Here is a 26,075-nt window from a genome sequence, read left to right as displayed (position 1 = left end):
CAGTTACGGTGGTGTAAGAGAAGGCCTGCGGCTGGGACGGATAGATAAGAGAGCTGGCGAAGGTCTGTGGCAGACCCCTTCTTCTCGTGGTATCAATCAATGGCAATTCGTTGATTACAGGTGCTTAGCTCAAGCAGTGTCAACTGATACCCGGCGGCCATCAATCTGCCAAGCCCAAAACTTCAGTGAAGCGTCCAATCCAGAGAGTGCTTTCTCGACGCCAGCGCGGGATGAGTTGCTGGATCCGGTTTAGCCGGCTGGGATCTCGATGTTCCCCCCAAGTGCGGGGGGGCCACTACATGTTGACTTTGGACGCTGTCATTCAAGAAGAAGCAACTGCTAACAGAGGCCACAGACTAGGTGGAATCCAACTGTGACAGAGAGTCAGGCCGTCACTTCTCACGTTCTGCCGCTTTCTTCTTTGCTCCTACTCGAGGCTTACTACCTCCACTCTCTACCACAGGCGCGCCTCTCGCAGACGATCCCCGCTCCTTCCTTTGCGCTTATCAGCTGAGCCTGGAAAAAGTATTAGTGAGCAGGTGTTTGGAGTTGACGAAAAAGTTATATCCTGGCCTGGCAGGTTGGAATCCCCCCTGCCCAACAGCTAGCGCATTGCCTGCTTTAGCATCACACCCTTATTACAGCAACTTTGTGTGTGTGTGCGTGTGTGTGAAAGGTGCCTTCACTCTTGCCTTGCCCGTCCGCACGTTGTAATCCACCCCATTTCACCGACGCTGTTCAGGCAAGGTTGTAAATGCCCACTATTTTGCTTCTCATATCCTGCAGCAAACAAGCCGGACGCTCTGTGACTCGCGCCGGTTTTTCTTTTCTTCTTTCAACCTCGGCGCTGTTGGGTCTGTCTTTTTACCTTCAACCCGCATCCTCACCGCCCGCCTTCGTCAGTCTCCCCCGCCTCGACATGCGCATTCTTGCCATCTGCGACCCGAGTCTCGGTCACGTCTTCAGACTCGACGTGAATACCAGCTGAGCAAGCAGCACACATTGTCGGTGTCTCGTTTCTGACGGAGTCGCATCTGGAAAAGAACTGCCGTACCGGCCACCCCGCCACCCCGTTCGATTACCCAAAATTCTAGCGCCGCCTTAGTAAAAAAAGAGATAGGATATCCTGGGAAGGTACCTTGGAGGGGAAGGGGAAAAAATTAACGATCCCTTCTTCAGCAGTTGCAGTGCGGGCAATCCCATCGGTGCCACTACCGAATGATGGGTGGAGCTGCCTGCGCGCAAGTCAAGATAACGTCGCGATAGCAGTGTACCAGCACTTTGTGAGCCTCACCGACGTCTCTTTCCCCCTCCAACCTCTCCAACAACGCTGCAAATCGTCACCTCTCACAAACCGCCCACTTCCCTAACGCTGATCAAAGCCTTCAACCCGATAGACCGTCGCACAATTCTCCTTACCAGTACTCTGATTGGACACCTTCCTCATCCCTGCTTCACCGAGGACCTCGACCGGGCCGGCCGCCGCCCGGAAAATAATTCCAAACTCAATCCCGTCCCTTTTCCCAACCAGCCCTCGTCGACGTCCCCTCCGTAGCCGCCGCCGCCGAGTCCGCCCGCGCGCGCGCACGCCCAAACTACGCAATGCCCGCCCACTCGCCGCCTTCGCCGGCCATGAAGCCGACGAAGCGTCCGCGCCAGGGCTCTTACGACGACGCTTCCCCGACCTCGGGCGGGAACGACCAGAGCCCGTCCGGCGACAACCAACACGACGCTATCGCCGGCGCCGGCGCAGCCTTGGCCGACAAGGCGGGCGGGAAGCCGGGCCAGAGCAGCAACTTTCGCAACGTGAGCGCCTGCAACCGCTGTCGTCTGCGCAAGAACAGGTGCGACCAGAAGCTGCCCAGCTGTGCGAGCTGCGCAAAGGCCGGCGTCGCCTGTGTGGGCTACGATCCAATCACCAAGAAGGAGATCCCCAGAAGGTACGGCGCGAGCAACTGGGGTTACTACTGCCTCTTCACGTAGAGTCCACCATACACCATGGTGGTATCGTTGACATTGAAAGGCTGCTGACTTTGTCCTTGAAGCTATGTGTTTTATCTAGAAACCCGCGTGGAGCAGTTGGAAGCGCTGCTCGCCAATAACAACATCCTCTTCCCACCCGCCGAGAACCTCGAGCTCTGCTCACGCCCCGGAACCGAACCTCCGAGATCGACCACAGACCCCGGCCACTCGGCGCGTTCAGAAAGCATCGACGGCAACGGCCCCGCGAAGAACAGCAGCGTCCACCGCCCTGACCTGGAGAAGGCCAAGAAGGCCGAGGGCGGGGCGCAGACGGGCATGCTCGATATCGTCGCCCCGTCGAAGCCGCGGTCCTTGGCGTCCGCATCGGGCGTGTCATTCAACCGCGTCGTTTTCGCGGCCGTGCAGTACTCCGTATCGGATCAGAATGGTTCTGACCGCGCGGGCAAAGGCCTCCCGATCGGCAGCGGGACGTCGATGCGCGACTCCTTCTTTGGCCTCCACACTAAACCCACGATTCGTCCGGCGAATTTCCCAGACCGTGATGTCGGCATGAGGCTTGTGACGCTCTATTTTGAGCACGCCAACCCCCAAATACCCATCCTCCATCGCGGAGAGTTTATGCAAATGTTCGAACAGGCGTACGCCAACCCGAGCGGGCCGAAAGGACCGCGGGAACTATACATGTTGAACATGGTGTTTGCCATTGGCTGCGGTGTCATCGTGGGCGAGCCTGTGAAATCAGACGGTTCAGGTGCTGGGCCCCGTAATCCGCCAGACGCAAATAGGTTTGGCCAGGCTCAGCCTGAGGAATATCACGCGAGTGCTATCGTACATCTCGAGGCGTGTCTTGGCAATAGTGGCGGCGGGCTGGAGGTTCTGCAAGCGGTGCTTTTGCTGGCCAACTTTGCGCTCCTCCGGCCCGTCCCGCCGGGTCTTTGGTGAGTTTTGTCCCGTGATTCATGCGATCTTTGTAACGTGTACGCTAATCGGCCTTGCAGGTACATAATTGGCGTCGCTGTTAGACTGGCAGTAGACCTAGGCTTGCATTATGAGGACGGTAGCGACGTAGCGAAAGCCATGATGGACCCGCTGGGGAAGATTAAAGAGGAAAACGGCGAGATGAATGAGTCGGGTGAGACGCGGTCCCGCGAAAAGGGAAGACGGTTGTTCATCCGTGACATGAGGCGGCGGCTTTGGTGGTGCACATATTCCCTCGACCGCCTGGTCAGTACGTGCGTAGGTCGACCGTTTGGCATCAGCGACCAGGTCATCACCACCGAGTTCCCCTCGCTGCTGGACGATCAGTACATCACCCCCACCGGGTTCCTGGAGATGCCCCCAGACTCGGCCGAGCCGAGCTACAAACATGTGGCATACCATTACTTCAAGCTACGCCTGTTGCAGTCGGAGATACTGCAGGTTCTGCAGTACAACCAGACACAAGTCGTGCGGGCTTCGGGCCAAAACATTACGAACTCGGACATGCACACCCACCTGCCGTCCCCTTTCCTCGTCAAGTTCGAGTGCTTCCGCTCCTGGCGCATCGACATTGACCGGCGGCTGTACCAGTGGAAGAACTCGGCGCCGACGAGGGAGGAAACGGGCGTGGCCTTCTCCACGGAGTTCCTGGAGCTCAACTACTGGCAGGCGATTATCATGCTGTACCGCCAGAGCCTGAGTGTCCCTGCCATGTTCGAGGGCGAGTACAACACGTCCAACGAGGTGAACAGCCCGACGGCGTTCCAGGCAGAGCTGCGCGAGGACGAGGACAGAATCTACCTCAAGGTCGCTGAGGCTGGGCAGAAGATCCTGCGCATCTACCGACAGCTACACCTCAGCGGACTCGTCAGCTACACGTACCTCTCCACCCACCACCTTTTCATGGCCGGCATCTCATACCTTTACGCAATCTGGCACTCGCCAATCGTCAGAAGCCGCCTGGTAAGTCGGCCCTCCTTTCCGAGCCCAGCTTTGATAAGTACTGACATGGCCCTTCCAGACAATGGACGAAGTAGACTTCACGATCCTCGCCGCCAAGTCCGTCTTCACCGACTTGATCGACAAGTGCCCGCCCGCAGAGACCTGCCGCGACGCCTTTGACCGCACGGCCAGGGCCACCATCAAGATGGCCAACTCCACCGGCGGCTTCGGCTCCGTGCCGCCGCGCAAGATGCGCGAGAACAAATTCGAGTGGAGCTCCGCCAGCGGCGACGGCGCCTCGACGTCGACAGCGAGCGCCGCCCCGGGCCGCCGCCGCCAGCAGCCGCCACAGCAGTTCCAGCAAGGCAGCTTCCAGACCGACCGCGCCCTCTCGGACACGCTTTCCTCCCCGAGCCTGTCGGTCGCCGGCGACCTGCCCCCGCGCAACTCGCCGCGCGCCGCCGACTTCAACATGATGGGCCAGGGCAGCCCCTCAGAGATCGATCCCTCCTTCGTCGCCTCGCCACCCGTGCCGCGTCGCATGGCGGCTCAGAGGTCAAGCAGCGGCGGTTCCTTCATGAACCAGAAACAGCAGCAACAGCAGGGGGGTTCCTACAACAACAACAACAACAACAACAACAACAACAACAACAACAACAACAACAACAACAACATGGGCGGCGAGTACCCCGACATCCAGACCATGGACTTCTTCCAGAGCCTCCAGGGCAACCCGAACGGCGAAGTCGGCGCCGGCGGCGACGGCACGACCCCGAACCTCGATCTCGGCTTCGGCATCAACTGGGACAACATGCACCACGACTTCAGCGACGGGCAGCAGATGAACATATTCGACGGCTTCTTCTTTGGGGGACAGCAGCAGCAACAGCCGCAACAGCAGCCGCAAGATCAACAAGGCGCCAAGGGTGCTAATGCGAACGGTGGTGGCATGTAAGGGCCCGCCTAATCTACCACCACTTGCACGCCGTACACAGGTTACGGTGTTTGGCAAATCTATCCAAGTTTGCGAGGGCGTATATACGCATGAAATTATTACACGATGAGGCCATGACAAAAAGCTAGAACAGATCACGTTGGGAGATGAAAAGAAGACTATTCAGTGATTCTCGACCGAAGCACTCTGCATATAGCTCAAAAGACGGAGGGAGGAGGAGGGCAACGCACGCGGTATATACAAAAAGGAGGAAGGCTTACTTGTGTGAATGTGTGGTTTGGACTTTTCTTTTGGTCAGCCAGCCCTCTTGTGGCTGTTTGTGTTGGTATACCCAAAAAAGCGCGCGAAAAAAAAGACCACGAGACGAAGCTGGGCGATGAGCCGGAAGCAGGTTTGAATTTGAAGTGGGTTGATCATAAGACCGCCTATTTTTCCTGTGTCTTCGCAGCCACAGTTCCTTGTGTATTCACTGCTCGGCGTTTCGAACTGTTTTTTTATACAACGACAACGACAATGACGATAACATCAGCGACGATAGCGGAAGTAAGACGTTGGGATTGATTGCTATAACATGATGTCTCTGGAATGACTCCTCCAACCACGTCGTCCTGCTCAGGAAACTGCCGTCCTTCTGACAATACAAGGTTCGCATAGTGCTGATCAAGAATTAATTACAGACGTTTCTCTGCGACCGAGCGCAAATGATCTTGCTGTACACAACCACCCTTTGCCTACAATGTCAGCTCCATCCACGCCACTTCTTCCTCAGTGTACTACTCGCTATTGTTCATTCCACCGACGTTGCAGATCTTCTTGTAGAGCAAATACCAAGGCCACGCAGCAAATAAGATGACGCCTATAATACCATATACGACCACGTAAAGTAAGAGAAGTAAGAGACCAATCTGGTTCCTCACGAAGTTTCCCACGGGCGTGGTTTGAAGCCATTCGGCAACGCGGTGGACCAAGGGGCGTAGGGGATTGAGCACGCGTTCGGCAAAGGGGCGGATGAGCTCGAAAAGGCGGCGCCCCAAGAAGCGGAGACGCTCTAAAAGGTGGCGCAACCTGGAGCAAAAGATCTCGCACTAGTCGGCCTTATTCACCTGGGCGCCGTTTTGCGTTGTGGCCTGCCAGTCAAAGTACCGGGTGACGGGATATCCAATCAGGGCGCCGGCAGCACACAGGATCGTGGAAAAGAGAGTAAAGACATGCCAGGCCCAGTATCCGAAGAAGGGGACAAGGAACCTAAGCCACTCGCCGACCTGGTAGTGGTCCTCTTGGTGGATGATGAAGTGACGCTGGCGGGCCCCGACGGCAGAAGCGTCGGTTTGGTTGCGAGGCAGAGGCCGGTTTTGATCATCGACGTTGCGTGTCTCGAGATGGAGGACGACGACGAAGTCGACAGGGGCGGAGTAGAAAGGAACGAACCATAGCCGGAAGTCTTGGCTCATCTTAACGTATAGAAGATTTGCTCTTTGATCTAGGACTGTTCAGGGTGTGTGTGTGAGTATTTCTGCTCGCGATGTATCGTGACAGGTATGTGAACCTACCAGCCGACTCGATGTTCATGGCAATGTTGGGACTCAGAATGCGGTACCATCGGTAAATCATGAGGACGAGCCACCGTGAATTGATGGTGAAGAGGAAGGGAATGTCGACGTTGCCAAAACTTGGCACGTGGCAGAAGGGGTGGGTGAAGGCGGCGTCCTCGGTGAAGTGGTTGAAGAGGGCGTCATACTGCTCCTTGGGCGAGCCTTGGACCAAGTCGCGAATGACCGTCCTGATTTCCTTCACTAAACATCGTCAGAACCTAACTCTTTGCACGAGGGTTGGGGTTGAGGCTCTGCAAGTCTGCGAGGTTGATCAAGATGGTATGGATACATCGCGCAATCTTGGCTAGATCTACTCTACAGCTGGGGTTGCGAGGTGTCGTACAGGATAGACCAGGGGTTTGGGGGGAATCGTGGCACATGGGTATATACCTGGATGCTCCATTGCACACTGAAAGCTGCGATCTCGCGACTGCTGTTTTTCTTGTGTGTATTCGGAGTCGTGACCGCGACAATATCTTAGGACGATTCTAAGGGCAATGGACGTCAAAGGATGTCGTTGCGAGTGTGATGACGGGAAGACAATAAGAAGGGCAAATGGGAGAAGCGTGGAGGAAAGTCAAATGTTAAAAAGAAGACGCTCACAACGAGACGGTGGGTAAGGTAGGCAGGTAGGTGGGAGCTATGATGTCTCAGAGAAGGGAGCTCTCCTCAAGTCTCAGAAGGTACGTCTGATTGGGCGTGCAAGCCGAGAGAAGGGGCGGAATGATGGTTAGCTAGCATTGTCCACTAACTCGCCAGCACTGGTTGCCTGATTTGCTGTCTGTTTCCCCTTTCGTGAACAATCCATTTAGCTGGTGACTTGGAGCGAAGCGGGCACGCAGGTTGAGTTCCTGCGCGCTGCTGGCCCCCGGCGAGCCGAAGCTCGCAGGTGATGTCATTCTGAAACTATTACCAGCATGGCGTCCAGTCCGGGGAAAGCATGTGAAATGCGGGTGCCGCACCTGTCATTGGCCAATGCTTCCTTCCCTAGTTCCCACACCCCCCTTGAGGTGGTCAGAGGTGTCAAAACTGACGAGGAAAGTCTACCCTTTTCCTCCCTTCCCCGTCCATGTCATCAAGGTTCCATGGGCGCGAGAGCGACGAAGAGGCGTAGAAAGAGGGTGCGCCACCCGGGATCTCGATGATCTTGTGATATTTTGGCTCAATGTGCCTGGCGCGGCTTGTGCACCATGCAGATGCCGTGCATGAGATGTCAAGCCGCGCCGAGGCTTAGCTTGGGCGCACCCACATCTTGGTGCGCTTTCAGTCCCTCCAGGAGCAAGGGAAACAAATATTCGGACGAAAGTGCTCTGGGGAAAACACATGCAGCCATTATTCAGTGTAAATCAATGAGAATCCGCGTGCATATCTGCCTGGCAGACTAGCAAACCCTCTTCAACCACGGAATAACACCCAGAACCCCTAACGCCTCACCAGCCGACCTGCTAAATAAGCCCAACAGAATCATCAAGAGATCACCGAATGAACATGAAGCAAAAAAGAGCCCGAAACCTCCGGCAGGCAACCTCTTCGCTCTTCGGGGTGGTGTCGCGGCTCCGCTTCAGGCCGCTTCAAGCGTCGTCACGCGCCGGACGACACCCGCCGTCGATCGTGGAGGGTTAAAGATTCTGAAATTCTTCCGTATTCGGGTAATGCTGAACATCAACAACTCTTCCGGGGTGAGGAATGCGGGCATCTTCTTTTCGTATCGAAACCGAACACGCCCAGGTCCATCCCGCATCCGAGGAACGGCGCCACTGTCATTCTTCCGTCTGATCTCTACACGAGAGAAGGGGCCCCTTTCCCCAGAAAATTCCCCGGCCCGTTTGACGTATAATCGCATGACCGCTGCGCTCACATGCCAAACCGACATCTCTCACACAAACATTCGTACACTTTATCGTCCCAGTACATGCGTCGCAGTCGAAAACATCTGTCCATCAGGAAGCAGGGTGAATCCATTGCAATATCGTATGCCCAATATCTCCCCCATGACTCGAAAGGCCCAACAACTCAACAACCCAACCCAGGTATATCCTCTCTGCCCTAGTAGTCGCGACTGCTACGTCTCCGGCTCTCGTGTCGGCTGCTGTGCCTGTGAGAACTGCTGTGTCTCCTCCTCCGCCTCCTCTCAGGCTCATGCTCCTCGATAACGACAACCTCCTCCTCCTCATCTGTCACGATCCTGGGAGGCGGCGGTCCCCGGCTCGTTCTACGCTCCACCATCGGCGGATCTGCGTCAACAATGATCGGTCCGCCCCTGGTCCGGCTCACGCTGTCCCTCTCTCGGACCCTCACCTCCTCCGTCGCGATTATTCTCGGCCCACGAGCCGGACTGCGGTGTTTGCGATGACGTCGGCTCCGAGACCGAACTGAGAGAACCGATGTCGCGGTGGGTGTGTACAACGATGATGATGATGGTTCGACAGGAGCTCGGCCGAAGTTGATGCAGGTGTAGAACATCCAGAGGACGAGGAGGAACCCGACGACGGCGCCAAGCGTGACGCCAACCACGGCGCCGGGGCTGAGCGGTGACCAGCCGCCGTAGTGGGCCGGGACCACTACATCGTCGTCGAGGTTTTGCCGATTGATGAGAGGCATCTCGTGCGCTCAGTTGCGGTCGGCGTATTTGTGTTTGCGCTTGCGTCAAGTGACGTGGGCGACAGGGTTGTCTGCAGCGTGTCGCAAAGATTGCGCGCCTCGAAGACGCGAAAAGTCGGGCCGTAGGGCTGAGTCGCAAATGTCGCGAGCCCAAATGTCGGACGGTGCGTGTCAAGCGAGTGATGTGCGTGGGAAGTTCGAATGAAGGATCAGGCAGGCGAGGACAGTTCGTGCAGCACGATGCGCGCGCGTGACGGTGCCTCGACAGACCGTGGGTTCCGACGTTGCAGTGTCGCAGAGGCTGAGACAAATGCGTTGCGGTTAGCGGGCGTCGACAACAGGTGAAGCCTCTGGGCGTCGGAATGAAGACGAAACGAACCACAGGTTCGAGAATGGATGAAGGGCGGCAAACGAGTGTTTTGGCGGCTCAGCCCAACGTGGGATGGGGACGCAACGCAGTAAACGGGCAGGCTGAGCAGAATGAGTGTGTTGGATTAAGACTGGCCGGGAGCGAGAGGGACACCGACGGACGGGACGGGTGGGAGAGGGTGCCCAGGCAAGATTGGTTGGACGAGTGAGACCTGAGAGAGCTGGCGTGACACCTGATTGGAGCACCGCGCTACCAGGAAGCGTACTACGGCATGCACAGCATCTGCACTTGCGTTTGCCCTTCTATTCCCAAGGCCAGTCGCACCTCACCACGCGAATCAATACGGGAAGACTGCTGCTGAGAGCGAAAAACGCACCAGACTATGCCCAAGTGGGAGAGGCACAAACACACTGGGAGATCCCCGCTTGGTCCACTGCAGCCCGGGCCGATGCAAGGGTCGTCCTCTCTGCTGCTGCACGGCAACGAGGCACATTTTCCCCGCTTGTCTGTCTTCGGCAATCTTGATGAGGAACTGTTTCGTTTCGTCTTTTGACAGACAGCCTTCTCCTTGCGAGAGAAAAGACGTTTGAGGGTTGGGGTTTCTTTTTGTAACGACATGCGCCGACGGTAGGCAGATGGACTGAAGCCAGCCATCCCGCCCAGGCGAGCCAGGTCATCTCTGAGTAGACAACAATCGAACGTGAATTGTATTGCCGGCGTAGCTAAGCTATGTGCAGGGCATCCGGCCACCACGCTCCAGTAAATATGTGCATAGAAGATCCTCCTCTTCATACCTCCACACACTGTTCCCAGTCCATCCACAGCGATATGATTAGCTGACTACGCCGGGCACGATATCCCAGGGTCTCCCGCATTCTATGCGGGGACCGTGATGACGAAGAGCTCGTTCGATGCGTCGCTTACCATGAACAGTCTACCCTTGGTGTCCCATGCAAGACCGACAGGTCGGAAACAACCGTTGGGGCAGACAGATTGGTCGCTGTTCCACATCACTCTGACTTCCGCCTCCCGACTCGTCGAGGCGGCCGTGGGCTGTCCATCGGCTCCGAAGTCAACTCGGCTGAGTCGGTATCCATCAGGAGGCTGGCGGTTCCTGCGAGTACGTTAGCTTCCGCCAACTTCAAAGTCCCGTCCTGAAGGTGCTTACCAGCTACCGTGGAAGGAAATGTACGCAGCCTTTCCGCTGGGCTCGAACTTGATATCGAGGGGCGCCAGGTGGGCCTGGAAAGTGAGTCGAGGTGCCACAGGTGTTGACTGGCAGTACGCATCCGTCACGTCGCCTGAAGGTGTTCCCTGGGTGACCTGGCTTCCGACCTGGACATCAGGGATGGTAGTGGTGTCCCAGACAGCGAAGCAGTTGGGATAGCCGTAGTTTGTTCCACTCAACTCGTTGGATGATGAGTTGAAGATGCCGTGGTAGTTCAGCTCTTCTCCGGGGTTGTCGTTGTGGACATCCGTACCGCTCCGGTCCATGTTATCCAGCGAGTTCTCGACCGTCCACTTAAATGTGTCGTTAGCCAATGCCCTACCAAAGTTACTAGGGCAAACTCACGATTCCACCGTCAACATTGTCTGCGAGACCGACGCTGTTACGCAGGCCCCATCCCACGACCTCTCCATCGTTGTAAGCAACGGGATCTCCGGTGATCGTAGTGAGGTCAAAGGCGCGGACTTGGCTGCGACCAGAAGAGACCTCGGCCGTCGGAAGGTCGAGGTTAGGCGCGGAGCCAACCGAAACCAGCAGGAAGTTGGGACTGCTCTTGGGGATCAACAATGTTCGGCTCGAGTGGCCAGTCTGCGTCGGGATGTTGATGATGGGACGAGCCTGGCCAACCGTGCCGGCGGCCGCGTCATACGGGTAGGCGTATACTACTGTAGAAGACGATGCGTAAATCGTCTTGCCATCCGCGGACAGAGCGATGCCGTGGTTGAGCTGCGATTTCGTAAGTTTGGTTCGTCTCCCGGGAAATCATTCAACGTGAGGGTTGATTGACATACCTGTGTGTTGGGAATCAGCTGCTTCTGAGAAGCCGCGCAGACGTCTGTTCCGCCATTGTCGGTCAATTTGACATATTGAACGCCAGCACCTTGCTCTAGAATGAGCAGGTTTCCCTCGGTGTCAAATTGAAGACTTCGCGGAGAATCAAGGCCGTTCAGGACAAGTCTTGCAGAGTAGCCTTCGGCCAACGAGGGCTGCGAGACAGGAGTCAAGTTTGGGCACTGAGCAGCCACTCCCGAGAGCAGCGCGGCCACGACAACGGTCACGGCAGATTTGATGGAGGCCATGTCGAACGTCGATCCGAACACAGCGAGGATTGTCCTAGGCCTGGCTGTGCATGTATGTGCCTGGAAGAGGTGAAACACTATGGGAAGATCCCGAGATGTGTGGATGCGACTCGGCTTTTAAAAGAGAAAGCCTGGGGAGGTGATGTCAGGAGAGCAGGAGCTCCTATGGATACAGCAAGCAGACGGAGCAGGACCTTGAGCTCAGGAGTAACCCCCGTTCTTGGATACCACCCAGGGGCAAGGGGTCGGGCCTGGCTTCAAATACATTTCAAGCAAGAACACTGCAATCACCCGCTTGCCTGACGCAACGGTAAAGGGCCACCCACACGCCCAGCACGAGGATCCCAGGATTCAAAGCCTCCCTTTCTCAACCTAGCACACCGGAAGCGGGGATGGTAATTCGCAGATCTTGGCCATCACATCACCCTCCCTCACATTGTCTTCCGAGTCCATGGCGAAACCCAAAGTGCCGAAGCGATGACAGACTGACTGACTGACTGCTGGATGTCTTGCCCTGGCACTCCCGCCTCGCCAGCCATCCTCCGATGCACTGTCAACCGAGGGCCAAGTTGGCAAATTTTAAGCACAAAAGGGGAGTTGCGCTGTCTAATGCTCGCCAAGCGAATCACGTCGTACGCGATGCAACAAACTGCCGGCGGGTGACTTCCCAGCACGGCAGCTGGCAAGACATTCGAGGCAGGGGTGATTTACTTGAGATGGAAAGTGAATGAGGCAAACGAGGAATGACGACGGTGGACGAGGAGCCACAGTTGCACTTTAAGAAAGGAACAGGGCCGTTTGGACGAATTGGGTGCTGGTGTGGCATGCTTGCGAACGGCCGATCAGCTTGGCACCATAGCCGTTGTAATAAGGTTGACTTCTCCCGCGGGAGCCGGCCGGGGGGGCCCCATCCCACACAGCGTGCGGCCTATCTCGAATCAGGAACCTGGCCCCGTTAATCTGTAAATGGCAGCCCGTGACGGCCGGTTGATCGTTGATCGTTGATCTAAGGGGGGGGGATATGTCTTGGGGGGGTGTCTGCGGTTCATCGTATGCGGGGAAAGGAACGGCTTCGTCCTCAAACTGAGACGTCTTGGGCAAAGTGTACTCGAATAGGCTGTTAAGCCTGTGATTCCTTGGCCCACGGCGCCCGCTGCATTCCGCCGATTGGATGGAGATATTATCGAGAGGAATGCTTGGTGTGACTGATCAAGCGATTATCAATCATCTTTGGAGCTTCGTACGCCGGCTTGGCGAGATGCGAAGCAGGCACGCAGGCAAGCAAGCAAGCGTCAAAAAGGTCGAAAAGTCGGTTCGCTTGCTTTATCAGTGTGCCGGTCCTCTCTTGGCGATGACATGCAACGGGTGTAAGTCCGATATGCCCGGGCTGGTCATCTCCGCCTCCTCGGCCCTCCCACCGCAACCACGGCGGCCGTTGATCGTCTGCGGACCCATCCGGAACTTGAATGGCCCCGGGAGCGCGTAAGGCATTGCTGGAAAATGCACAATACACTGGCTGCCTCCTTCTCGGTCGTCAGCTTTCCTTTTAACGCTCGCCAGATTAATGGGGTTCGGCGGGTTTCCCTAAAAACTCGCCGGGACGGGACGGCCCCTGGCCAAGTGCTGGGGACACTGAAACCCCCCAACCCGTCTTTCCCTGTTCAACTCCCCGCTCAGGATCCTTCAGTGGACGAGGGTGTTCATCTCAACAAACATCCGGATTGCACCTCGCTCTATTTCCGTATCACAGCTTCACCCCAACATGCCACATCGCCCTCTAAGTCCAATCCGATAAATGTCCAACGTAGCTCCCGCGGGTCCCCAACAGCTGGGTCGCCGAAACTTTCCTCTCGCCCGGTAACAACACAACGTCCGCTTCGGTGGTTGCCTGCTTGGCTTATCTCACACGCCGTCTGAATGACTCCCGAGTTTTGCATTGGATACTTCTCACGCACAAAGACTTTATCGTAAGCCGTCAGTCAACCTCTTCTTGGGCCTGCGAGTTGTCGGGCAACCTAGACAACCTACCAACGCTGAAGAGCTGTAACGACATGCCTTATGTACACCGTAAGCGCGGCGCAACTCCTGCCTGTCGCGAGCTGCAGTAAGGGACCAATGAAGTGTGATGCAACGGCAACCGCTTAGATGAGTCAAAGAGTCTCAGTCTCAGTAGGTAAAGACAGCAATTCGCTTCTTGAAGCACATTCGTCATCGTCGCATGCGACAAAGGCGGGTCACGGCGCCCAAATCCGACGTCGCACAGGCGTTGCGCTATTCTATGCAGTCAGCAGCGTAAAACCATCAGTGCCGCCCGGAGATCGTGTCGGTGACCCGGAAACGAGCTTCAAAATAGTATCCCTGGGGCCGGAGAACCGTACATCTTCACTAAGAAATACCAATGAGGCCACGGTGGACTGTCAGCAATCCACTTCCATCTCAACAAAATGTACCGTTGACTAATCCGGCTACGCAAACCCATCTCAGCCCTCAGCACGCAGCCTTGGTCGCTTCAAACGCTCTTACATCGTGTGTATTGAATTCTATAAGAGACGGAGAGCTGTCAAGATGTTGATCTCATCTTTGCCAGACCTCATTGCCTCCTTCATCTCCTCTCCAGCAGCAGAATCTCTCCCCCCTCGCCCAACATGACATCCGAAGAGCCCAAGCAAACCTATCGCGGCAACTGCCACTGCGGCGCCTTCGTCTACGAAGTCCGCCTCCCGGAGATCAAGAGTGCAGTCGACTGCAACTGCAGCATCTGCTCCAAGAAGGGCGCTCTTTGGATCATGCCCGCTCCCGAAGACTTCAAAGTTGTCAAGGGCGCCGCGAGCGACCTCTCGAGCTACAACTTTGGCTCTGGAAACATGACCCATAAGGTGAGCTGAGGAAATCATCCGCGGAAAGAAAACATCCTGATGCCCGCTCAGTTCTGTGGTAACTGTGCTACCGAGATTATGGTGGACTTCCCCAACGGGCCGCCAGGTATGAAGTTGGGGTTGAATGTAAGTCTCGAATCCTTCGCCGCACGATGCACTCCCACAGACTCAAACGGGCAAGAAGCTGACGGTACCTGCAGGTGCGCTCAATCCAAGACCTGGACATCTTTGCGCTCGAGAAGAAACCGTAGGGCCCTCTTAGAGACCACGACAGAGTCGGCTCGAGACTGACACAGTGACAGGTTTGACGGCGCGTCGCTTGGAGACAAGTACACCCCTCATGCGCACAAAGGTTCCAAGCCGGCCGAATTTGAGGGTGGGAAGGCGTACACGGGTAGCTGTCACTGCGGCGATGTCACCTTCGCGGTGTTCAGCAATCCCATGGATGAGACATGGGCAGGGGAAGGTCTCATGGGAGGCATTGTCGAGTGCAACTGCAGCATCTGCGCGCGTGTAAGTGATTGTTCTTCCTCTCCAAGGGAGGCCGCGCATACGCAAAGCGTGAACTGACCCGTGTGTAGAACGGTTACGTCTGGATCAAACCCCCCGCCGAGCAGGTCGTATTGGCTGGAGACGAAGACAAGATTGGCCGGCACGTATTCAACTACGGGATCCTGGCCAAGACCTTCTGCAAGAGATGCGGCGTCCCATTGACGAACGAGTGCAGGTCCCTGAGCGACGAGGAGCTCGCTGGTATGGCGGAGATAGCGCAGTACTACCACAAGTTGTGCAAACAGGTGCATCCCGTCAACGCTCGGGTCATTGACGGGCTAGACCTCACGCGCCTGCAGATTCGCCAGGTCAACGGTGCGGGAGACCTCAAGCCGGCAGACACAAACCCATATGTGAACCCCTGATCGGTGTGTTCAATAGCACGTGTTGTGAATAGACAAAAGTTCACGCCGAAGGTTTCGGTTTCGCGTGAGTCCATATGGGATTGCCATCGTCGTCGAATTTCCCCCATTGGAAGAACGGGCAACTCTCTTTACCAGGCGCGTTTCCGCCATGGCACATCCAGAAGTACTTCCCATGGCTTTCCTTCTTCCTCTGGACAACCCGCAACACGCAGGGGATGCCGCAATCGCACTTTGGCGTGTAACGAGGGTGCATGTTCGCCTTGTAGTCGCGGTACGTGATATTTATGCGCTTGTTTCCAGCGACAGGGTGAGGGTCGATCGACTGCGCCGGCGCAATGCTGTGCTTCCATTCCTCTTGCATCTCGGCATGCATGACCAGCAACGAGTTATGCGGGAGGTGAATCGAGATCTGGCCCTCCGCATCACGGTCCTCGGCCGAGTTGCTATCTCCATCCTTGGGAATGATGCGGCGCACGCGGAACTCTCGTGCCACGCCGAGAGACAGAGACCCGATTACGGCGCGGGGGCCGAGATATGTCAGCTGGTCGCTGTGGTACCCGACGTTCTCCTGCGGTCCGTCGTAGCAGTTGACGAACGCCGAGTTGGGAGCCCACGGTTTGGGAGACTGGAACCGCAGCTTCTTGCCCCCGGGGTAACGGGTCGCAATCCTCTTTTGTATTTCCGCGTTCACGGCTTCCGCCACCTTTGGCTTGACTTTGACAAGCTGAGGGGTGATGCGGCGGATGTCGGTAAGTTTGGCGCCGTTATACAGGTAGTCCGTCTTTTGCCGCTGAATGTCGTCGTAGCTCTCGACATAGAAGCTCGTGGTGTGGGGGCTGGCAACTACGTTGTCAAAGAGTTTGAATGTGACGTTCTTCTCAAAGGTTTCAGCTTCCCGCAAGAGCTCCCGCAGGAGGTCGTTGGCCTCTTCGGCCGGGAGAAAGTTGTGGATGACTGAGCAGGGGGTGTGTTCTGCAATGTCGTCAGGGTCGTAGAGATGTAGCGTGGTGCCCTTCTTTGACAGTAATCTCCTCTTCGCGGAGCTTTCTGCGCCAGTCCCATTTTCCACCGATTTTGTGGCGAAATTCCTCAACGAGCTCTGGGCGCCCATTACGCCGCTGGGTTTCTTGACAGAGGTTGGGGTTGCGAGTGCCTCAAGAGATTCGGCGACGGAGCCGTTATGAGCCAAGAGAACATCGAGCAGCATTTCCTGCTCAACATTCGGGTGAAGCGATGATAGCATTGCAAGCTTCACCTCAGTTGGCTCGTCATCCTCCTCTGCGCGCTGGGTCGAGGCAGGGCTGAGCTTCCGCTTCTTTTCAGGCTCCATGATGTAGTCATACACCGGCTGGGAAAATCGAAACCGCTTCATATTCGAAGCTGGATCCCGTTGGCGCGGAACCTTGACTATAAAAACCAAGCCACTACAGCAAAAGGGGACGGACGACGCACTGCCAAAGGGCGTAATCGACCAGGCGCGTCTAGAGCGCGCTGCTAAAGTGCTAGCCCCACAGCCCCTCATATACCCGATAAACGCATACCTTGGAGTGCTGAAAGCCACCCCGCCATCCCTCATCCCAGCACTCCCCCGTCCTGCCGAGGTACCCCGGATCGGCGTTACATCACCAGCCCCTGTGGCCTGGACAGAGCTGTCCCGCCCGCGTTCATATGCTTTTGCCGTGACGGTCCCTTTGCCTCTTCTCGCCCGTCCCAATTCACAAACACCTCGGGCCCCCGAACCAGCAGCAGCAGCATCGCCTTGCACCGACGCCGCCGGCATGGCCCCAATGCTTGAATTCCGTACACAGGGCTACAACCCGTACGCCGTAAAATACTCGCCCTACTACGACTCGCGCATCGCCGTCGCATCTTCTGCCAACTTTGGCATCGTAGGAAATGGTCGAGTGTTCTGCCTGGGCCTGACAGCCCGTGGCGTCGAGGTCGAAGCAACGCAAGGCCCCTCTCACCTTCAATGTCAACACTCAATCCGGTTCTTAACATGGCTAACCTTGCACGACGAACAGCTTCGACACCAACGACTCCCAATATGACCTCGCTTGGTCCGAGATCAACGAAAACCAGCTTGTCGTGGCCTGCGGCGACGGCTCCATCAAGCTCTTCGACCTCGGCGTCAAGGACTTCCCCGTCATGAACTTCCACGAACACAAGCGCGAGACCTTCTCCGTCAACTGGAGCCCCATCACAAAGGACACCTTCGTCTCCGCCTCCTGGGACGGCACAATCAAGCTGTGGTCCCCGACGCGCGACCACTCCCTGCGCACCCTCCCCGTCGGCAACTGCACCTACAGCGCCGCCTTCCAGCCCTCCAACCCCAACATCATCTCCGCCGTCTCCTCCGACTCGCAGATCCGCATCTTCGACCTGCGCACCCCCGTCTCCTCGCGCTACCACCTGACGTCCATGATCCCCGTGCACGCCGCCGGGCCCACCTTCCCCTCGGCGGCGCCCGCGGAGGTCTTGACGCACGACTGGAACAAGTACCGCGACACCGTCATCGCGACCGGCGGCGTGGACCGCGCCGTGCGCACGTTTGACATCCGGAACCCGACGGCCGGGCCGGTGTCCGTCATGCAGGGGCACGAATACGCCGTCAGGAGACTGGCTTGGAGCCCGCACGCGGCGGACCTGCTGTTGACGGCGAGCTACGACATGACCGTCAGGTTATGGGACGATCGCTCGAACGCGCCGCCCGCGGGGCCGGCCGGCGGGGCGCAGGTGGGAGCGCAAGTCGGCATCATGAACAGGCACACCGAGTTTGTGGTGGGCGTAGATTGGTGCCTGTTTGGTGTCGGGGGTTGGGTGGCGACCGTCGGCTGGGACGAGAGGGTTTTGTTGTGGGATGCGAACGCCTTGCTGGCTGGTCGGTAAAGGGTTTTCGTATCGTTCGTTGGCTTTTACCATTTGGCGGGCGTTCGGGATCTAGAAGTAGTGTTGCGGGACAAGAGCTGCCAACATGGGGTGGTATGGCTTTTGTTAACGCTCTAATAGCATCAAATGGCGTTGATGGGAGCCAGGTTTTCAGGTTTGGAAGACTTCATCGAGGCCGGGGATGAAGGCTACCGTCGCTATCGTTGCTATCTGTATGACTGATACCCGCAGGTTGTAGGTGCATAAGGAGGTATCTGAGGGGTGAGACGATGTGGAATGAATACATCTACAAACTAACCGGATATTAAGCCATTGAAGCATAATCATAGCACCAGCTCGAAAAGAAACGTTATTTCAAAGAAGAGATTCGGAGATTTTCTCCAATATTATATGTACATGGCTGTCGTGAGCTTTCGTGGTATACAGTAAGCCGGTTTTTCTTTACGGTTCCATCCCAATGATTTTGATACAACTGCACAACCCTTGTTCGCCCCCAAACTGACCTTCTATCGTGGCTCCGTAACAAAATCATGTCTATGATACAAATCTGCCTCCCAGACAGATCAAAGGGGGAATTTGGGGGGTGTGGTGGGGTATGATATGTCTAACACGTTTCGAGGCCCGTCACCATCACGGGCCTCTCTCCACTTCAATCGTTCTTTTCTCCTAGAGACTACAGCTTAGAAAGATGGCCTCTGGGATTTCTGCTGAGGGCGGCCTCCTCTGTTGTCGCCAAAGCGGTCTTGCTCCATCCTTTCAAATCCGTCGCGAGGCGCACGGCGGGCAGAATCACGACCGAACCCGCGACCAGAGTCACGGCGGGCAGAATCACGACCGAATCCGCGGCCAGAATCACGACCGAATCCGCGGCCAGAGTCACGACCGTAACCACGAGGCTGGTCATCTTCGTAACTGGATCTTCTAGGGGAGGTGGTGTTCATGCCCCGAATGTTCCTGATGCCGCGCTTCTCAAGTGCTTGCCTGCTCATGAATGGCGTGTTATCCTTCTGCATACCATCAATCCACCACTCCTTGAGCTCGTCCGCCTTGGCTTGCGCCGTTCTGTTGTCGAATTGTCCCCAAAGAGACAAGTAGGCCTTTTCGAGAATCTCCTCGGGAACCTCGGACGTAGCCTTAGTAACTGCCTTGGTAATCTCACTGGACGTCTCTCCCCTGGTAAAATCGACCTTGGCAGATTCGAGGGCGGATGGCTCAATTGGGAGGCCAGCCAACTCGGCACGAGCCTTGCGGATATCGGACTCGGGGAGGATGAGCCAGCCTTCGCCTTCCTTCTTCGCGCGACCAGTCCGGCCGAGTCTGTGAATGTACTGCTCACGGTCGCTAGGGGCGCCGACTTGGATGACGTGGGTTACATTGGGGAAGTCCAAACCTCTGGCAGTGACGTCTGAGGAGAAGAGGATTCCAGAAGTCGCTGCGCGGAACTGATCAGCAGCTTTGGTGCGCGCTGGTTGGGTGAGCTTGGAGTGAATGCGCCAGCTCCAGACACGGTCGTACTGGCTTCTCATGTGCTTCATGCTTCGGTCGATCTCACTGGCCAGCTCAACAAAGCCGGTGGTGGGAAGGAAGACCAAGGCCTTGAAAGGCAGCAGGTCAGGGTTCTTGGCACGCTTCTCGAGCTCAGTGTGCATAAGCTCGTACAGGGAGGGAAGCACGTTGCCCCAGCCTCTGCAGTTGACAACATGCTGCTTCACCTTCTCGTGGGTAAGCACGTCGTCTTTGGAGACGGTCTGGATAAAGTCGAAGTTGTCGGGGCGGACCCACTGGCGGGCGAGGTTAATGACATTGCTGGGGATGGTGGCGGAGAAGAGGAGAGTCTGACGCTGAGTCTCCTTAGCGTCGGGCAACTGCGAAACAATATCCTGCAGTTCTCTCTCAAAGCCGACATCCAGCATGCGGTCGGCCTCGTCGAGGACAATGGCAGCCAAGTTCGGGGCCCTGATACCGCTGCTTCGGTCGCTCAGGAGATCGTTGAGTCTACCGGGTGTTCCGACAAGCAAGTGGCATCCGCGTTTGCGGGTCTCCATAAGCATCTGCCGCTTCTGGGTACCGCCAACAGCACGCTGGACAACCAAGCCGGTGCCCTGGCACAGCTTCTCGGCTTCAACGGCGATCTGCTCAGCAAGCTCGCGGGTGGGAGAGATGATGATTCCGCGGATGTCGGAGGCGTCGGCAGAGAAGCGCGCTCTACGAGTGGCGAGGGAGAGATCCGCGGAGATCATTCTTTGAAGGATAGGAACGAGGAAGGCAAGCGTCTTTCCAGTACCGGTCTTGGCTTGGGCGACCCTGGAACAAGTCAGTTAGCGAGTGATCACTTTGGAAGAGAAGCAATTCGGGGCTTACATGTCCATTCCCTTCAACGCCGGTTCGATAGTCTTGGACTGAACATCGGTCATGGTCTCATACTTCAAGCCCATGGTGATGCTGTTGACAAGGTTGTCGTGGACGCCCAGGGTGCGCAGGTCCTCGAATCTTGAAATGGGACCGGACTTCTGCTGGGGGGCATCGGCCGATTGCTCAGGAGCAGCCGCCGCGGCCTCGCTCGAGTAGAGCCTGAAGGCATTCAAGCTGGCAGGCGCACGAAGCGCAATCTGGGAGGGCTGGGTGATTGACTTGAGGACGACCAGTCGCGTGGTTCGGAGGGCAGGGGCGGCGAAGCTTGCGCCGCTGATGCGAACGCATCTCCTAAGAGATTGGCGAAACATTTAGACGTATTAGAGCGGTATAAACTGGATAAGAAGCGAAGACAATGTAGTTTGAATGAAAAAGGGGATGAATGAAGGTACGGGGACGGAGACGTCTTGCTCTGTTTTTTCACCGTCGAACTGCGATAGTTGGGAGGTGGATGGGAGGCGATGGATTTTTTTTTTTGGTCTCGGGCCTAATCAGACGTCTTCGATAAGTTTTTTATGGGTCCATCGAGGGACCAGTCGTGGAGCCATTCAAGGGCGCGCCCCGGTTGGCTCCGGCGGCACACTGGATCCTTGTAGAAGTGTTTGGCGTCAAACAGAAGAAAATGGATGGTAACGCAACAGAGTCGTTGTCTGGGGTTTCTCATGTTATTTGTTAACTCGTTGAGTAACTCTGCACTTTTCCCAGCAACTCCGACTTTCAGTAAGGCGGGAGGCCCAGGCAAGTGGATTCAGAAACACACGTTATCTGCACTTACGTTTTCCCGTCATGTGAAATCCGGGGCCATCCCGAGGCGCTCATGCGAAACCCAAACTGAACTGGATCAGCGCCGATGTCAACGAGTCAGTTTGCTGTCAGTGTCATGATAGTGTTTCTTCATTTTGAGCTATCGAGAATCCCACATAGGCTCGTGTCTACCTGTGTCACCCATCTCTTGCCGTATCCGATGGCTAGATGGGTTTGACCAGAATAAATGCATGCAACCACTCTAGATCATCAGGTGTCTCTCAAGTGAGGAAGATTGGAAACGCCCATATCCTGACTCGCGCCAGCAAGTCAGCGCCCATACCTCGCTTCGACCACAGTGGTCTTCGTAATGTTTAAATCGTCCAAAAGAAGAACTCCTCTTTCCGGTCGTTCCCAAAGACCTGCCGACCGAACCAACACAAAACCCAGAAATGTACTCCGAAAGTCTCAAGCCAACACAGATGATAAGAAAATGCCCTTTCTGGGTAATAGCGAGAGGCATCTCGTAGCGTTGGATTCTGTATCCTTATCGTTCATATCATTGCCGTTTCGCGCCCACGATGCTCAGACCCTCACCCACTCCTTCGGAAAGACCGCCCGTGACCCCCTCCACGGTCCAGGCAATCGCTTCCGTGAGTGCTTGTCCGACCCGGCCGTCACCAACGTTGTAAAGAGCGCCCGTAGTTCTCATGCCGAAGCTGCCAACGGTATTGGCGAAGCTCATGCCGGAACCCACAACTCTCTCGGAGAGCTTGTATTCTCTCTCGGTACGGGCGGCCAGGCGGATGAGAAGGACAATGTACGGTAAAGCCAGGTGAATGAGGATGAAGATGTTGACAACGGCCGTCTGAACGCCTCGGTGGAGAATCGATCGCGATCCACTCGGGCTGCGTGACGGTGAATGCGACCGGTCACCAGCAGGGGATCTGAGATTATTCGGCAAAGAGGCACGAAGGCGGTCGATCTCCATGTCATTCAGATCTCCTGGTAGAGCCTTGAGTATGTACTCAACGCCGTCGATGAAAGCTTTTCGTTCAAATTCCGCTCCCGGCCCCATGGTAGGTGGGCGACGAGTATCATCGCGAGCCACGTTGATCAGATTCACACCTAAAGCACACTCATGTCAGTAAGGCGACCTGAGAATTAGGTAGATTGGCAATTACCTTGTTGGACCCATCGCCAATCCACATTCGATTGTTGCGGGGCCTGTAGCAGCTGCACCTGGTGCTCACTTTGCTGTTGTTGATACTCTTGCTTGTCCGCGGCCGATCGGACCTCGTACGTCCGCGATGACTGATGGTGCTCCGTTGCCACCAGCCTCGTGTGCTCCTCCGTCTCTGAAATGATGTGGGACTGGGTGGTGTTGGAATGGACGCTGTCAAGGCCAGAGAGGGAACGGGTATGCGATTGCCTGCTGGAGGTGAGGGTTTGAAGGCTCACGGTCTTGCGGAGCTGTTTTATCGGCGGCAACGGCAGCCGCGCCTGTAGTGACGTGGGAAGCATTGAGAATACTGTCGATGACATTCTACTCTGCTGTAAATGAAATTCTTCGAAAATGGTTGCCCAAGGTCGCAAGGGGGGCATTATGTGTCTTTCGGGTCTCTTCCACCGGCGGCCGGGTTTAGTATCGCAGTACCACAACAAATCGAGTCGCTGGGGAATTCGGAGAAATAGGCCTTCAGGTGAGTTCCTGGCCTGTGATCGAGGACGGTTTAGGCGAGATCAGGAATGTCGTCGACCAACGGTAGGTGTTCTAGCCCAGCGCGCGCTTTCTAGCAATCCGGGAATGCTGGGTGAGGGGAGGTCTGGAGATGTTGGTATCGCCCGCCAATGGAACGTCTCCGATGCGTCTGCGCAGGTAGCTGTTCTTCCGAGGTAAAGGGGAGAGAAGGTTCCTGTCTTCGAGATGTGGCTTGGTAGCAACAAGGGTTGTAGAGCAGCAAGGCGAGAAAAAGTAGAGGTTTGGCAGATGGTTACTTGGTGGGATGAACCTGTAAGTAAACGTGGGTTGAAGAATGTGAAGTGAGACAAAGAAAATGGGATCTCGAGTGAGTACAAGAGCAAATAAAAAATAAAGGCGGCGAAGAGGGACGAGACGACAAGGTGCCAAGCAGGAAAGGGTAACCCTGGAGTCTGGCCGGTAGGCCCTGGCCGTTTTTGGATCTTTTTCCTTTTCCCAGGCGGTGGGCGGATGGGAATCGGTGGTGGCCGGGGATGGGGATGATACGAGGGAAGAGTCCCGTCCGAAAAGTTACCTCAGAACGAGGTGAACGTGGACTGGGTGACTGGCCGGGGAAGTGGGAGATGCATCCACGAGGTACCCTGTCTTGCTTTAAGAGTCTTGTGGCTAGCTGTTTACCTGCGTCCCCCGCGCTGTTGTTGTTTATGTCGACTGTAACCACTGCGCCTTTGCTACCGCATTTAGTACCTAGGTACGGCGTACAAAGCGTAAGGCGGAAAAACGGGTGCAAGTCCACCGCAGAGAGAGTCGTGGTCGGGTCAGTGTGTGAAGGGCCCCGGGAGCTCAAACCGCACGCCCCCGTCGCCCATGACTTGAGGTGAGAGTGAGCTCGACCGGGAGTACTTGGAACGCCTCATTGCGGTAGCGTCCCTCTAGCATGTGAAAGACAAAAATGTTGGGTCGAAGCGGGGCTTATCGTCTATCTGATCCACCCATGCCACCGGGTACGTACCGGACTCCGTCCTGTACCCGTCTCTGTCTGCTTCTGAGAATACCTTGCCGAAGACTTCCTTGTCAACAACCGTGGGCAAAGCACTGCACGGCATGTTCATCATGGCGCGATGCGATGCATGAAGATGCCTTATCCCAAGAGAACTCGTGAAGATATGGCACGCCATATGTTACAGGGGTTCTCCCGGCTGCAGCGTCACATGCGGTTCCAGCATGTCACTGTCTGCTGTGCAACATCGTCAACAAGTTGTTCAACCAGCTGCAGAAGACTTGAGCAACTGGACGGATCAGCAGTGGACGAAGCAAACCAAAAAGCAGAAAAGCGGTTGAAAATCACCACGCGCTAACGCAGCGAGTGAGATCCAGCCGCCAGCCCACGCCGCCGCATCTTGGAACCATCCCGACATGTTCCCCCCTCCATCCCACACACATCCAAGAGAGTGACCACACTCTGTCTCTGTTACTTTCCCCGAGGGCCCCGCCACACAGCAAAAGACGAACTATTGCGGATGTTCTTTCTCTACTAAATCCTCTGTATGGGTGGCTCTTCGCCACCGGACGCCGTTTCTCTGCTAGTTTCTTTCCTCTGCCCACCACGACACAAAACCTCGGATTGTTTTTGACATCCGCTGCAGGGTCTTTTGCGATCGCTGGTTTGATTCGGGACGAGAGTAGTCTCGTCTCTAAGGGACTTGTTTCCAACAATGTCGAATGCTCTCGGCATCAGTCAAGAAGCGTGCACTGGCCCAGTCAGAAGGATTCAGAGAAACCGCAAAACGAAACACCTTCTCAGTAGGTACCTCGAGGTGGGATCTGACATCGGCGCCAAGTAGAGTTAGCCCGCCGCATCGGGGCACCGTCGGCCAACCACGTCCAGCGAACTAGACTCCAACAGAGAGAGGGCGAGGACGTCGGGTGTCCATATTTGTGTTCCCTTTGATGGAACGCTTCCCAGTGTCTCTATTCCTTTTCTTTGTATGACCCGGATCCGACTCCGGCTTTCCCAAGGGAATATTCTTCCAGAGGGCGGTGTAACTTTAGACTCGACACCAAAGGAAGGGGAACCCGCCCCCCACGTGTCTTCTGTAATAGTACTTTTTCTCAGGCCCGAGGACAACAACGACACCGCTGCACCCAAGTCAAGCCCCACCGCCGACCTCGTCCCCGAGGCACACAAGCACATTTAAACTGCTGCCAGGTGGAAACGAAACTGGGTCTCTGGGTCCTGCGTGTGGCTCACAATCGCTCATGTGTTCCGCTGGAGACCACCGAATCCCTGATTACAAAAGAGCACATGCGTACGCACGCGCGCGCGCGACGGATGCCCTGAATGACGCCAGCAGAGATAACCTGCCTGAGAAACTCACATTCCTGTCCATTACGCTCAACCCCCACGAGGTCATTTTCAAACACCTCACTTTGATGGGAGACGTGTTTGTATAAAATGAAAGATAAGAGAACACGAATGCGCAGAACCGGAGGGGGCCGGTAGAGACGCACGTGCAAGACAAGACGCAAGATTAATCGGGTCCCGTTGCGAAGGGCAGCCAGGCCTCCCGGATAGCCCAGTGAGACATACTTCTGTTAGGCACCTCTCAATTGACTCAACTGAGCCTCCCATTCCGCGAGAGCGAGAGCCTCACTTGGCACTTGAGTTGAACATGTGGCTGAAGGAAGGTGACACAACTCTGATTCATGAAACAAATTGGGGGGGCATTCGATAAGCATTTTGGCGCTCGCAACCAGCAAATGAAACAAACAAGCCAGCAAATAGATGGGGGGGACTGTCCAACGTG

General features: G+C 56.1%; 9 protein-coding genes across 9 annotated transcripts; 4 read left to right on the top strand and 5 right to left on the bottom strand.

Annotated features, from left to right (window-relative positions):
• Positions 1–1,602: 1,602 nt before the first annotated feature.
• uaY-5 (Positive regulator of purine utilization) lies at positions 1,603–4,858 on the top strand (the record flags this gene model as incomplete). The annotated part of the gene is made up of 4 exons (XM_037320394.1): positions 1,603–1,979; positions 2,046–2,921; positions 2,982–3,924; positions 3,983–4,858. The coding sequence occupies 4 exons, from the start codon at positions 1,603–1,605 to the stop codon at positions 4,856–4,858; spliced, it is 3,072 nt and encodes a 1,023-aa protein (XP_037181020.1).
• Positions 4,859–5,943: 1,085 nt separating this feature from the next.
• On the bottom strand, positions 5,944–6,853 carry CGCA056_v005139 (uncharacterized protein; the record flags this gene model as incomplete). Its single annotated transcript, XM_037320393.1, has 3 exons — positions 5,944–6,344; positions 6,409–6,651; positions 6,841–6,853. 3 exons carry the CDS (start codon positions 6,851–6,853, stop codon positions 5,944–5,946), a joined length of 657 nt encoding a protein of 218 aa, XP_037182083.1.
• Positions 6,854–8,308: 1,455 nt separating this feature from the next.
• On the top strand, positions 8,309–8,985 carry CGCA056_v005138 (uncharacterized protein; the record flags this gene model as incomplete). The annotated part of the gene is made up of 3 exons (XM_037320392.1): positions 8,309–8,421; positions 8,481–8,713; positions 8,918–8,985. 3 exons carry the CDS (start codon positions 8,309–8,311, stop codon positions 8,983–8,985), a joined length of 414 nt encoding a protein of 137 aa, XP_037182082.1.
• A 1,312-nt stretch (positions 8,986–10,297) lies between these two features.
• SNDH (L-sorbosone dehydrogenase) lies at positions 10,298–11,728 on the bottom strand (the record flags this gene model as incomplete). Its single annotated transcript, XM_037320391.1, has 4 exons — positions 10,298–10,535; positions 10,590–10,942; positions 10,995–11,375; positions 11,441–11,728. The coding sequence occupies 4 exons, from the start codon at positions 11,726–11,728 to the stop codon at positions 10,298–10,300; spliced, it is 1,260 nt and encodes a 419-aa protein (XP_037182081.1).
• Positions 11,729–14,373: 2,645 nt separating this feature from the next.
• Cenpv (Centromere protein V) lies at positions 14,374–15,521 on the top strand (the record flags this gene model as incomplete). Its single annotated transcript, XM_037320390.1, has 5 exons — positions 14,374–14,604; positions 14,656–14,730; positions 14,805–14,851; positions 14,907–15,117; positions 15,186–15,521. 5 exons carry the CDS (start codon positions 14,374–14,376, stop codon positions 15,519–15,521), a joined length of 900 nt encoding a protein of 299 aa, XP_037182080.1.
• A 40-nt stretch (positions 15,522–15,561) lies between these two features.
• ALKBH2-1 (DNA oxidative demethylase ALKBH2) lies at positions 15,562–16,893 on the bottom strand (the record flags this gene model as incomplete). Its single annotated transcript, XM_037320389.1, has 1 exon — positions 15,562–16,893. The coding sequence occupies one exon, from the start codon at positions 16,891–16,893 to the stop codon at positions 15,562–15,564; it is 1,332 nt and encodes a 443-aa protein (XP_037182079.1).
• Positions 16,894–17,299: 406 nt separating this feature from the next.
• PEX7 (Peroxisomal targeting signal 2 receptor) lies at positions 17,300–18,410 on the top strand (the record flags this gene model as incomplete). Its single annotated transcript, XM_037320388.1, has 2 exons — positions 17,300–17,427; positions 17,546–18,410. 2 exons carry the CDS (start codon positions 17,300–17,302, stop codon positions 18,408–18,410), a joined length of 993 nt encoding a protein of 330 aa, XP_037182078.1.
• A 680-nt stretch (positions 18,411–19,090) lies between these two features.
• CGCA056_v005133 (ATP-dependent RNA helicase cyt-19) lies at positions 19,091–21,133 on the bottom strand (the record flags this gene model as incomplete). Its single annotated transcript, XM_037320387.1, has 2 exons — positions 19,091–20,714; positions 20,772–21,133. 2 exons carry the CDS (start codon positions 21,131–21,133, stop codon positions 19,091–19,093), a joined length of 1,986 nt encoding a protein of 661 aa, XP_037182077.1.
• A 992-nt stretch (positions 21,134–22,125) lies between these two features.
• Positions 22,126–23,090, bottom strand: CGCA056_v005132 (uncharacterized protein; the record flags this gene model as incomplete). The annotated part of the gene is made up of 2 exons (XM_037320386.1): positions 22,126–22,694; positions 22,751–23,090. 2 exons carry the CDS (start codon positions 23,088–23,090, stop codon positions 22,126–22,128), a joined length of 909 nt encoding a protein of 302 aa, XP_037182076.1.
• Between the last annotated feature and the right edge of the window lie 2,985 nt (positions 23,091–26,075).

This window comes from Colletotrichum aenigma (assembly GCF_013390185.1).
Source record: "Colletotrichum aenigma strain Cg56 chromosome Unknown KSG_Cg56_contig03, whole genome shotgun sequence".
Taxonomy (NCBI): domain Eukaryota; kingdom Fungi; phylum Ascomycota; class Sordariomycetes; order Glomerellales; family Glomerellaceae; genus Colletotrichum; species Colletotrichum aenigma.
This window is presented reverse-complemented; position numbering and strand designations above follow the sequence as displayed.